Source organism: Oenanthe melanoleuca, chromosome 8, assembly GCF_029582105.1.
Source record: "Oenanthe melanoleuca isolate GR-GAL-2019-014 chromosome 8, OMel1.0, whole genome shotgun sequence".
Classification (NCBI taxonomy): domain Eukaryota; kingdom Metazoa; phylum Chordata; class Aves; order Passeriformes; family Muscicapidae; genus Oenanthe; species Oenanthe melanoleuca.
In genome coordinates this window covers 26,956,567-26,967,923 of record NC_079342.1, presented here as the reverse complement: position 1 = coordinate 26,967,923, position 11,357 = coordinate 26,956,567, and the positions used below count along the sequence as shown (strand labels likewise).

Genomic DNA, 11,357 nt, shown 5'->3' with positions numbered 1-11,357 from the left:
TCCTACAAAACCAGAGTATTTCTAGCATTCTGCAGAGCTTCTTAAGAAAACCCTCTAACTTTAGAATGGAAACACAGAACGAACAACTTCCTTTATTGAGTAAGAAAAGAGAACAAACACTGGAAGCCAAGTGTTCTAAAAGAAAACAGAAGAAAACTCTCTTTAGCATCTGCACCTGGGCTCACAGACCCAGCCCAGGTGCTGGCAGGCTGAATAGACGCCTGTGCCCACCAGCCCAAGGAGTGCCAGGGAGCCAAGGGCCCCTCTGTTTCGGTTTTTGGGATCTGGAAAAAAAAGCAGGATTTGTCAGTGCACTGAAAAGACTGGCCCAGCCTGGAGATTGAAGAGGGAGCAGGAACTAAAGGGAAATCCCCAGGGCTAAACAGCAGGCACCAGCTCAGGCATCCCTGGTGGATGAGAGCTCTTGCCAACAGCAGTCCTACCTCCTGTGTAGTAGCCATAGGCATAGAGGAGTCTCCCAAAGATCCAGGCCACGCCAAGCCCTGTGGCAACTCTCTGCAGAGAAAGAAGAAGTGTTAAAGGCTCTGCAGGCTTGAGCAAAGTCATGCAGCCAACCAGGTGCTCAATCTCATTTCACCCCTGCCCAGTTAGCAAGCCAGAGTGAGGACCAGGATTGTGCAGGCAGCTGCTGCTCCAAGCCCTGCCTCCAGTAGGTGTTCCAAGCTTCCACCTTGACTCTAAATTAAGAGCTTGCTCCAGTGTGGCTCCCATTTGCCAGATGTGCCTATGCTGCTTCCTTCCCTCTTGGAAAAGGAGTCTGGCTTCAGGAAAGGCCTAATTTGTCCTTTGATGGCAAAGACAGAGCTACCGGATTTGGCCTCTCCCATGTGCCTGTCTCCTCCCAAGTTGTCTGCATCTTTCAGTTAAAAATAATCCAGGCTTTTCTTGACTTCCTTGGAAGGGCTTGGAAAGGATTCTTCCCACTCAGTGACTGGAGGCTGTTTGTCTAACAGGGCACCTTTAGGGGAACGAAAGGGCTCTAATATTGAAACAGCAGCAATGAGTTTATTACTCATGATTCTCCTGCAGAAGACCTTCTACAACTAAATTTTAAGATGGGGCACTGGCACTAAGTGTGATGTGGCTACTGAAGGGGCTGTGGCCTCCTGTCCCCCACTCTGCCCAGGTCAGGGAGCCAGAGCAGAGTTCTGCATCACTCACCGGGTGGTAGAGTCCAGTAGTGCTTAAAAAGAACAGGAAAGCAGGGTAGGTTTCCAATCTGAAAATAAAAGTGAGGAGGTTGTGTTTGTGCTCAGGTTGCTTACAAAGACAAAACTCCAGAAGGGCAGAAACTGCAAACATCCCCTGCCAAGGACATTTTGGGCTCATTACAAGTCTGTGCTCAGTGCTATGCCTGAGGAAAGAAGGGATCTGAGCACACACAGTTTTTGGGGCTTCTTCCCAGCCTGTGCCTCTCTCCCAAGATACCCACCACTCTTTCCATTTTGTTCCCTAAGCCACTCTGAACATTCCCCAGGAGCTGGGTGGACTTTGGTCTCTCCCTAGGAAGATCTGGGCAGCACAACAGATCAATACCTTCTGGAAACAAGATTCCTCTCATCTTAAGATCTACCCATGGAAGCAAATCGGTGGGAACAGGGGAAGAGGATTCACAGTACTATCCCATGGTTCAAGGCATGGGAAGGAGCCAGCACAGCTTCCTGCAGGTCTGAGGCTGGCTCAAAGCAGTGGCAGCAGCACCCCTGGGGCTGTGGGCTCTGCCCCTCAGCCCTGTGTGTTCCAAGGTCCCTGTTCAAAGGTGTCACTCACGTGTTCTGGTGCGCGCGCTGGATGCAGTTGAACATCTGCCCATGTTCAGGGTCTGTGCTGTACATGGTTGGGTACTGCCAAAAAATAAACCAGCAGCAAAGCATCAGCAAGTGTGGCCTGCACCTCCTCTCCCCAGGAGCCCAGGGCTGCCTGGGTGCTTGCAACACCAACCTGCAGTGGAAGGTTAGAGCCTGTGCCTGCCCTGGGGCCCACAAAAGCTGTGTTCAAGGTCACTGCCTTCCTGGAGCAGCTGCAGAGGCTTCCCCAGGCCTCAAATCCAGCCCTCTGTGCACCACACACACTGGGTACATTTGCTCCAATCCTGATGTAGCAGGAATGGGACCACCCCAACAGGCAGCTGGAGCTGTCCTCGTGCCCACAGCTGCTTGTCACTTCCCTGAGTGAGGTGGTGAAAGCAAAGCAGCAGTGGGTTGTGCTGAGGCCGAGTGGCACAGCAGCCACTGCATGCCATGGCCCTGACTCACAACTGTCCCCACCCAGCCCACTGCTCTGCCTGGCCTAAAGGCTCCCCAATGCATGCTGAGGGAAGGTCACTTGAAAGGCTTGTGACAGAGCTCACACGCTCCCCGAGTCTGAGAAACTCTCCTGTCACTTTTGTGCTGGTATGACTCCTTCCCCCAGTGCTGCATCAAGTCTTATCTGCAGGGGAAAAGGGCTGAGCAGTTTCTTGCCCATCAGTGCTACCAACCTCAAAGCCACATGCTTTCAGCTCGGTGCCAAGCACCTGATCTCCCAAATCCCAAGCTCAGTCATGCTTTCTGGAGAGCCATGGCAGCTCCATCCCTTCTACATCTGAGTGGTGGGGCAGGAAATGTCAGCAAGTCACCCCAAACTGCTCAAGGTGTCACCAAGCTTGTCAGCAGCCTGGCTGCAGCCTGAGCACTCACCTCCACATGGTACTTCTTGCGGGCGTTGCTCACATTTATGGCGAGGTGCGTGACCATGACAAAGCTGGCAGCCCCGGTCAGCAGGACGTAGCCATATTCCTTGGAGAGAACAGTCATCGTGGTGCTGCCAGAGAAAGGGAGCCTGTGAATACCTTGGGGAAGGGGCAACACATGATATGTGTGCATGGAACAGTTGCTGGGCTTGGACCCCAAGAGCGACCAGCACAAGGACTGACTGAAGGAATTTGTACCTTTTGGAGCCTGCACAAACCTGTCAAGTGAGCCTTAAAAATCACCTAAGTGTTGGTGGGAAGTGCTGTCTGGAGAACCTTAGTGCAGCCTGGGCAGAAACTCATGGGCCTTTCCAGCTCCAGAGCTAGAGGCCACCAAATGAAGTCAGTTTATTTCCAGCCTGTTCCCTAAGAGAGATGTTTCTTCATGTACCAGGAACCAGACCTGTGGAACTCCTTGCCAAGGGACATTGTAAATTCAGGCAGTGTTCATAAATTCAACAGGAAACTGGACAAGTTCTGGGAATAAGAGGTAAGTTGGGAATTACAATAGAACCTGGCTCAGAAATCCTGAGCTGGAAGGAGCTGGGCTATATCAATGATTCATTTGTACTGCTAAGGTTATCATTATATAAAGTACTAATAAAACCTACCACCACAGCAATGATAACTGAAATTTTGGGTAAAGAGCCACTGGCCAGATGATCAATGCTTAGCCCTGCAGCTCCCAGGATCCTTCTCACAGTCAAAACTGGAGAACAGCTCCAACAACACACAGCTACTGCACCAGGGGACACCAGGGTCTATGTGGCTTTTGTTTAATGGTTCTGTGCTCCCTCTTGCAGGCCTGAGACAGAAGCATGGGGCAGAAGGTGCATCCTGCAACCTCTGCCACGCTGCCCCACATTCCACATTCTCACTCTTTCCTGCTCACCAGCCCCCATAATCCTGCCCTGCTCCACACACAGCACAGAGAGCACCAGGGCCCTTCCCCACAGCCATCTTGCACAACCCCAAACCTCAGATGCCTGTCTGGGTGACCCTGGAGGGTGCTGCATGACACAGCACAGCAGAAAACAGCAGAGACCTCCCTCCAGCACTGAGACAATTCTCCCAATCAGACCCCAGTTGGTGCCTGTCTCCAGATGGTGCCTCCACGATGTTTTGGCATCTCCTGCACTGACCCACCAGCACAATCTGTCAGTGTGGGGAAAAAGCCACCTCAGGGAACTGCTGCAAAATCTTTCTCTTGCATCCCTCACACAGGGACTAGAGGGTTTTATTTCTCATTTGCAAAGGATTATCACCGATGGAGCCAGGTGAAGACAACACTGACTTTGTCCACAGGAAGTGTGGCAGACAATTATCAGTAAGAATATTATAACCCTGAAGTAATGAAGAAAAGCCAGCTGCGTACACCTGTAATTGAGGTTAGCACCTGCCAGGTAACACACTGAAAATAGAACATGTAGAGCAGGTTGGTGGTCGCATTTCCCCCTTCAAATTACAAGGTTGGTGGAGAACCAGGCATTTCATCTTCCAGCACTGAGTCATAATCTGGGCCTTTATCTCGGGAACAAAGAGCACGGCACAGAATTAAACCGGGTGTGTCATAAAACTGCTGCTCTTACACTAGTGATAACAGTGTACCTCAGGCCTTTGCTCAGGTAATTTGGAGCCTTATAAAGCACTCCGAAGTCACCAGGACTCCCACGTTGGTTTCCGGATTGTGGTGCCCGGGGCCTTTCAGCAACCTTTGCCCGCAGCTGCGAGGGCTTTGCTGACCCGCCAAGTGCACAAGACTCAATTTCTGCCTTTTACCCTGCGATGGCTCCGGCTGGAGATTTTGGAGCAGGACACGGCCTAAGAACGGCAGCAGAAAAAGGGCCACTTCCAACTCTGCCACAACACTGCAGCCGTTGTTGAGTCAGCAGAGCGCATTAAGGCCCCTTGAACAGACCCACGCGTGGGTTCGGCCTGGATGACCCGATGTACGCTCAGCCTTGGAGCCGGCAGAGCCTTTTGCCGCAGAGCCCCGCGGCCTGCTCGTCCCGCAGCCCCCTTCCCCCGCAGCCTCTCCCGCCTGGGACGTGCCCACGGCGCTTCCAGCATTTTCTATGTGGACACCGCGAGTTAGCAGGCCCCGGGAGCATCCCCTAGCCCGCCGGGCCCGCACTCACCCTCAGCGCGGTGCGGAGCAGCCCAGCAGCGCGGGAATGAGCCGGGAGGGGAAGGGGAGGGAGCGGCAGAGGGGCCGTCCTGCCCTCAGCACCGCCCGCAGCACCGCCCCAACACCGCCTCAGTACTGCCCCAACACCGCCCGCAGCACCGCCTGCAGCACCGCCCTCAGCACTGCTTGCAAGCACCGCCCCAACACCGCCCTCAGCAACGCCTCAGCACTGCTTGCAAGCACCGCCCCAACACCGCCCTCAGCACCGCCTCAGCGCTGCCCGCAGCACCGCCCTCAGCACTGCCCTCAACACTGCCTCAGCGCCGCCTCAGCACCGCCTCAGCACTGCCCGCAGCACCGCCCTCAGCACTGCCCTCAGCACCGCCTCAGCTCTGCTTGCAGCACCGCCCTCAGCACTGCTTGCAAGCACCGCCCCAACACCGCCCTCAGCAACGCCTCAGCTCTGCTTGCAAGCACCGCCCCAACACCGCCCTCAGCACCGCCCTCAGCACCGCCCTCAGCACTGCCCTCAACACTGCCTCAGCGCCGCCTCAGCACCGCTCTCAGCACTGCCCTCAGCACCGCCTCAGCACCGCCTCAGCACCGCCTTTAGCACTACCCTCAGCACTGCTTGCAGCACTGCCCTCAGCACTGCCCTCAGCACCGCCCTCAGCACCGCCTTTAGCACTACCCTCAGCACTGCTTGCAGCACTGCTTGCAGCACTGCCCTCAGCACCGCCTCAGCACCACCCGCAGGCGGGGCCGGGGCTCGACCAGCCGCCATCCGCCTCACAGCTGCGACAGGAGAAGGGAATCGCGATTGCTGAGCAGAGGGATTCGCCATGCCCATGTCCCCCAGCACACAGACATCCTTATCCTCACTCTGTCTCCCATAACCTTTTTATATATGTGATTCGTGGTAATTGGACCTGTATTAGCAAAATTGTTGGTTTATAATCAATAGAAAAATTATCCTTAATTGTTGCAAAGCAAAAAGGATGAAGGAAATGGTTAAACAAAGCAGATGGAATCATCCTCCAGATGTTTGGTAGGTGTGAGGATAGGAAGGGTATAGGTCTAAGAACAGCATCTAGAAATAAAACTTTCAACCTTGAATTGGGCCAGTTGGAACCATTCCAGGCACTAGACACTGGAATAAGGCCTGTTGTGGGAACATATATTTAATTATATAACTTCTAGTTTAGTGCACCTGCGCTACCTGCAAGGTCAAACAGCAAACACTGAGGAAGACCCAGAGCCTTCATCAGAAACAAGACCCCCGAAAAGAGGAGAGACCCCCGACCACTGGTGAAGCATGTGCAACACAACATAGTGACGTAGATTTTAGGATGTGAAACGAGGAGGAGCTTCCTAGAAGCTTCTGTATTAATATGTATTAGTAAATAGTATATAAGTGAGATTTTTAGCTTGACTGATTTGGCCCTCCCCATACCCCCGGTCAGTTTTGCTTATGCTTTATTCAACCGAACCAAACCTCTATTATACTAAATTACTGCTAAATTTTGTATTTACTCAAATTTCTGTAATACTGTATTTTGATCGTATTCATTTATATACCACTGCTGTTATTAATAAATTGCTGCTAAATTTAACATAACATCCTCTTTGCCATACCCATTATAGCTAAGAGCTCTCAGCTTTGATTCGCAGTCTAATGGCTCTAAGTTTGGTAATTCACACAGTGCTTGCTGAAATCTCCTGGTTTCCCCTGTTATCTCAGCAGACCCTGCAGTGCTGGTTGTAGTAGCCGGTGTTTCACACCTGGAGCTGCTGTGCTGGCTCATGTAAGCAGATACTTCCCTTGGCAAGGATCTTGCATCTCCCTGTAGATGTAACTCTGACACTTCGGTATGGACACACAACCCATTTCCAAGAATATTTGGAGAGCGTGTAAGCAGTATTTTTACTTTATAAAACATTCCAGTTTTAGGGTTATGTGACAGAAAAGCAGAGCTGGACTTTCCAGTTCTGTAAATGTTCATATAACAGTGGAGGCACAGGCGGTCTGGCTGCACTGCAGGAGCACAGAGGGTTCTTCTGCTGACACCATTGTAATGGGAAAAAAAGGAAGAACCAATGGGATTCTGGGCTCCTAAAAGTCTTGGTTTTAATCTCTTTGCCTTTCCACAGAAGGAAATTCTTGGACTCCCTGAGCCTCCAGCAATCCAGTAATTCCCTGGGGCTCAAGCTGTGTAGGCTGATCCCTGTAAGCCCTGCTGGGCTTTTGGCCAGGAAGGGCCTGATGACCTCCTTGGCTACAGCACAGTGCCAGGACCTTTCCCATATTTCAGTACCTTTTCAAGCCAGTCCTTATGTGCCTACTGTTCTGTGGTCTCCAGACAGGGTGGAAGTGGAAATGCCTGGTACTGTGCACACATTTTACACCTCCCTAAAATAAATATTTTGCCAGTGGCAGAAGTCTCGGTTTTGAGCAGCAAGGGAAACTGGAGCACAGATACTTCCTTCTCTTGCAGTTTTATTTTACTTCCCCCCCCCAAAAAAAAAAAAATTAAAAAAAAAAAAAATCTAGGGTGGGACCACATGGGAAATCAGGCAGGAAGTTCTGCCTTTAGTTCCCACAATGGGAGCTCAGAAGGGCTGATCCTAAGTGGCTGTGTCTTCCTCCTCCTCCTCCTCCTCTTCCTCTCCCTTTGAGGCATGGGCCTCGTAGATGACAGCACAGCTGCCGGCCAGCCAGGCTGCCATGGTGCCAGCAAGGAATATGCAGAAGCCAACGAGGCACAGAAAGACATAATCCTGCTTGTGCAGCTGGGTCAGGCAGCTGGAGTGGAGCTGTGCCTCTGCTGCTGGCATCCTCAGGGCACGCAGGCCTGCTGGGGTGTAGCAGGTGATCTTGTCAGCATCTGCAGAGAGATGAGCAGAAGCAGGACTCTCTAGCCTGTACCATAATTTAATGAATTAAAATTATTAAAATAAACTCATGCCAAACCTGTGCTAACCCCTTGCCAAAGCACAATTCTCAGATTGCCAGAATGCTTTTTGCAGTGTTGGCTCCATAGGATAATATTTCCCACTGGATTATGCCACTGTGGCAAACTGCTGTCCCTGCCCTGCTCATCTCTGCTGATTGAGCACTTTCATCTTCATATAAGAGCACCTGTGTTTGTTGATTTTTAAATTTCAAACACCTTCTGAAGTGATACAGCCTAAATTATGCTGGAATAATGAGGCTGCTGTGTGTTTGACAACGAGGGTGGTTTGCAGTCAGGGACAGCCTTACCTGCTCTGTGAGAAAAGCAGAGGCAACTCATCAATGATTCAGTTCCACTGAAATAACAACCATACCCTGTCACATTGCAATATCTGCAGTGATAAAACAGATGCTGCCTGCTCCCTTTCAAGTTAGTGAGGGATGAATATAGTGTGGGGTGTGCCCTCAGCCATGGCCCTCCTTCCTCTGCAGGTTTTGGACCCCACAGACATGATCACCGTGGTGGGCACGGGCTGGGCACTGCTTGATGGACAGGATGGAATAGCCTGGGAAAGGGAGCCACAGGTTGTACATGACTGAGTGATGTTGTTCATGCTGATCTCGCTCCTGCTCCTGAGTAAAACTGGAGAGCTTTTATCTCTCTGTTACCTAAATCCATCCAAACTTGGGCAGCTTTGTGTCAGCCCCCAGGCTGAGCTCAAAATTCTGACATTTCTGAAGGTCAAGAGTCTTTCTAAAGACCAGGCTGGGGTCTGCTTGCAGCAGATTCCAGGACTCTGTCCTAATACCCCTTTGGCCTGGAATAACCCTCAGTTTAAGGCTGCCTTTCCTACTCCTCCCCTCCCCAACAGCCTGCAATGAGCTTTATTCTCCTGTTGCAGGGTTCAGTGGGTTATCTCAAATCTCACTGCTGAGAGCTGTACTTTATTCCACTGTTCCATAATTGCCTGTATGTGGAAAAAAAATCCAACCCTTTATTGTCTATAAGGAGCTTACTACATGTGATAAAGACCCTGAGATGTCTTTAATTTAGTTCTGTCCTAACACCAGCTTCTAATTGTCCTTCCTTTTTTTTTCCCTTGGGCTCTTTTGTGGCCCTTTCTTATTCAGTGGACAGACTTTCTCAACCAGTTTCTCTCTTGCAGCTCTCTCTCACCATTGTGCCCTGCATTACTGAAACCAAAGCTTTCCTTGCTCATGTATGCTGTGTCTTTTCAGTCTGGAAAAACGAAGTCCATGTGCTGCAGCTGCAAAGCAAAACATCACCCTTGGGACAGTGCTTTTATGGGAGAGGGAACTGGTGATTACCCTGTCTCAGCTTCTCCAAGGCCCATTTATAGAATCTCTCAATATGATGGGCAACAGCTGATTTTGGGGTGGAGACAGGGCAGGAAATTCAGAGCAATGATTTTACCCAGTGAATATCTTCCTGGAGCTGTGTTGGGTTCCTTGCTCTTGGTGCTGCAGCCATGGGGTGCTGTGCAGGCACAGGGATACCTGAGGCTGGATTCAGGTGTTTTAGGGAAGCAGCAGTGTCCCAGCTACAGCCTGCACCTCCCTGGCTGCCCTGGGGATGTGAACAACTGCTCCCACCCTGGCTTGTGTGACAGCAGAAAATGGCACCCACACTGACATGCAGTGGCACAGTCCTGTGAACTGAACTTTTGAGAAAGAGAACAGAGGGCTCTCTGTTCTACACAAATCTGTGCTCACACAGCCCTCACCTGGAAAATGCACATCGCTCTCCATCATCCAGGTGATGAAGTCCAAAAAGGAGCAGTTGCAGTGCCACAGGTTGTCACTGAGCCCCAGAAGCCTCAGGTTGGGCAAGTCCCGCATGGTGCTGGAGTCCAGGAAGGTTAAGCCCGTCCGGCTCACATCCAGGTGCCTCAGCCAGGTGTTGTTGGCAAAAGCATCCTTCTCAATGGCCACAAGGTTGGGATTGTCCGAGATCTTCAGCACCACCAGGCTGAGGAGGTGGGAGAAGGTGCTGAAGGTGACCTGTGTGAGGTTGTTAAAGCTGAGGTCCAGATAGACAAGCTTGGCCACGCCAATGAAAGTGAAATCCAGGTCATCCCCCAAGAGGTTCTTTCTGCAGTCCAGATAGACCAAATCAGCCAGGAAGCTCAATTCCACCGCTGGCAGGTACGAGACGTTGTTTGCTGCTAAAATCAGCTGCCTGGTGTCCAGAGGGATGTCCAGAGGGAGCTCCTGCAACTGCTGCCCGGTGCAGTTCACCTCCAGGTACTGACAGCTACATCTGCTCGGGCAGCTGATCCCCTCTGATGCCATTCCCAAAAGAAACACGAGGCTCAGGCACCATGGAGGAGACATGGTTTGGGACCTTCCAGGCTGCTTAGCCCTTGGTGGACTGGAAGCAGCCCTATGGAATCTGCACTGCCCTCCCAGCCATGCCGAGGAGGTGTCCGGCTGCGGGGCTGTGGGGAAGCACTTTGTGTCTGTGGCTCACCTGAGCCCTTGGCAGAGCGCCCAGCTGGAAACCGAGCCTGGCTTTTACATGGGCAAGTGCGGAACAGTGGCTGGAGCGTCTCTGTCTCACACTCGGTGCCAGGTGACACCTCCCTGATGTCAGTGGCTTGCAGAAGCTGCCTGCTTTCAGGGACAGTGCTGTGACCTTGCTGACCTGCTTCCAGCTGGGAAGCTGTGCATGGCATGGGAGCATGGGAACTTTGTGGGGAGAGTGTGAACAACAAGAATTTTGTCAGAAATGGTGTCACACTGCAAGAGGGGGTACTGGTAAGGCGAGAGTCTTGTGCAGTGCTGGACTGGCATTGTCTCCTTTCAGAAGCCAGGAGGTTTTATCCCATCTGGAGTAGTGTGTCCAGGTCTGGGGATCTCGGCAGAGATGTTTGAGCAGGTCCAGAGAGGCCAAGAAGATGCTCAGAGACCTGAAGCAACTCTGGTATGGGGACAGGCTGAGTTGGGGCTGTGCAGTCTGGAGAAGATTCTGGGGACACCTCACCTAAAGGGCTTTTGGAAAAGAGGAAGAGTGACTCTTTACACGGGCAGGTAATGAAAGAACAAGGAAGAATGGCTCTAAACGGGCAGAGAGCAGTTTTAGAGTGGATGTTAGGGAGAAATTCTCCCCTGGGAAGGTGATGAGGGGTTGCTCAGTGAAGCTGTGGCTGCTCCATCCCTGGAAGTGTCCAAGGCCAGGCTGGACAGGGCTTGGAGCAACCTGGGATAGTGGGAAGTGTCCTTGCTGTTATAAATGAGAAACAAAGTCTCAATATTCAGTGAAATTTAAATTGATTTACTTTATATAGACAGAGCAAGCAGCGCTGGGGAAAACGTGAGGGGTCACCACCCACTCCACGCTTCCACCGAACCTGGTTTGCAGCTCCCTTTTTATAGTCTGGTTTTCCTTGGAGTAATCAATAATTGTTATTGTTTTGTTGTAGTAATTCTGCAAGGTAAGCAGTGGTGGTCAAAGAAACTTCCAAACTTCCGTGGGACAGCTCTTGGGACAATTGTTCATGTAA

At 51.5% G+C, this 11,357-nt stretch overlaps 2 protein-coding genes across 2 annotated transcripts; both read right to left on the bottom strand.

Moving 5' to 3' along the window:
- Positions 1-66: 66 nt before the first annotated feature.
- On the bottom strand, positions 67-5,623 carry MGST3 (microsomal glutathione S-transferase 3). The gene is made up of 6 exons (XM_056497587.1): positions 4,891-5,623; positions 2,700-2,823; positions 1,792-1,865; positions 1,183-1,240; positions 444-516; positions 67-284 (listed from the first exon to the last, which is right to left on the bottom strand). Exons 2-6 carry the CDS (start codon positions 2,814-2,816, stop codon positions 163-165), a joined length of 444 nt encoding a protein of 147 aa, XP_056353562.1. The 5' UTR covers positions 2,817-2,823; positions 4,891-5,623; the 3' UTR covers positions 67-162.
- Positions 5,624-7,505: 1,882 nt separating this feature from the next.
- LRRC52 (leucine rich repeat containing 52) lies at positions 7,506-10,188 on the bottom strand. Its single transcript, XM_056498056.1, has 2 exons — positions 9,579-10,188; positions 7,506-7,765 (listed from the first exon to the last, which is right to left on the bottom strand). The coding sequence occupies exons 1-2, from the start codon at positions 10,186-10,188 to the stop codon at positions 7,506-7,508; spliced, it is 870 nt and encodes a 289-aa protein (XP_056354031.1).
- Positions 10,189-11,357: the final 1,169 nt, after the last annotated feature.

Excerpts from the sequence above, each read along its gene's own strand:
- MGST3 (XM_056497587.1), bottom strand. The coding sequence starts at position 2,816 with ATGACTGTTCTCTCCAAGGAATATGGCTACGTCCTGCTGACCGGGGCT. Across the intron at positions 517-1,182 it reads CTACTGGACTCTACCACCCG|AGAGTTGCCACAGGGCTTGG; the intron begins GTGAGTGATGCA and ends CTTTCTCTGCAG. Across the intron at positions 285-443 it reads CTATGGCTACTACACAGGAG|ATCCCAAAAACCGAAACAGA; the intron begins GTAGGACTGCTG and ends TTTTTTTTCCAG.
- LRRC52 (XM_056498056.1), bottom strand. The coding sequence starts at position 10,188 with ATGTCTCCTCCATGGTGCCTGAGCCTCGTGTTTCTTTTGGGAATGGCA. Across the intron at positions 7,766-9,578 it reads GAGCGATGTGCATTTTCCAG|ATGCTGACAAGATCACCTGC; the intron begins GTGAGGGCTGTG and ends ATCTCTCTGCAG.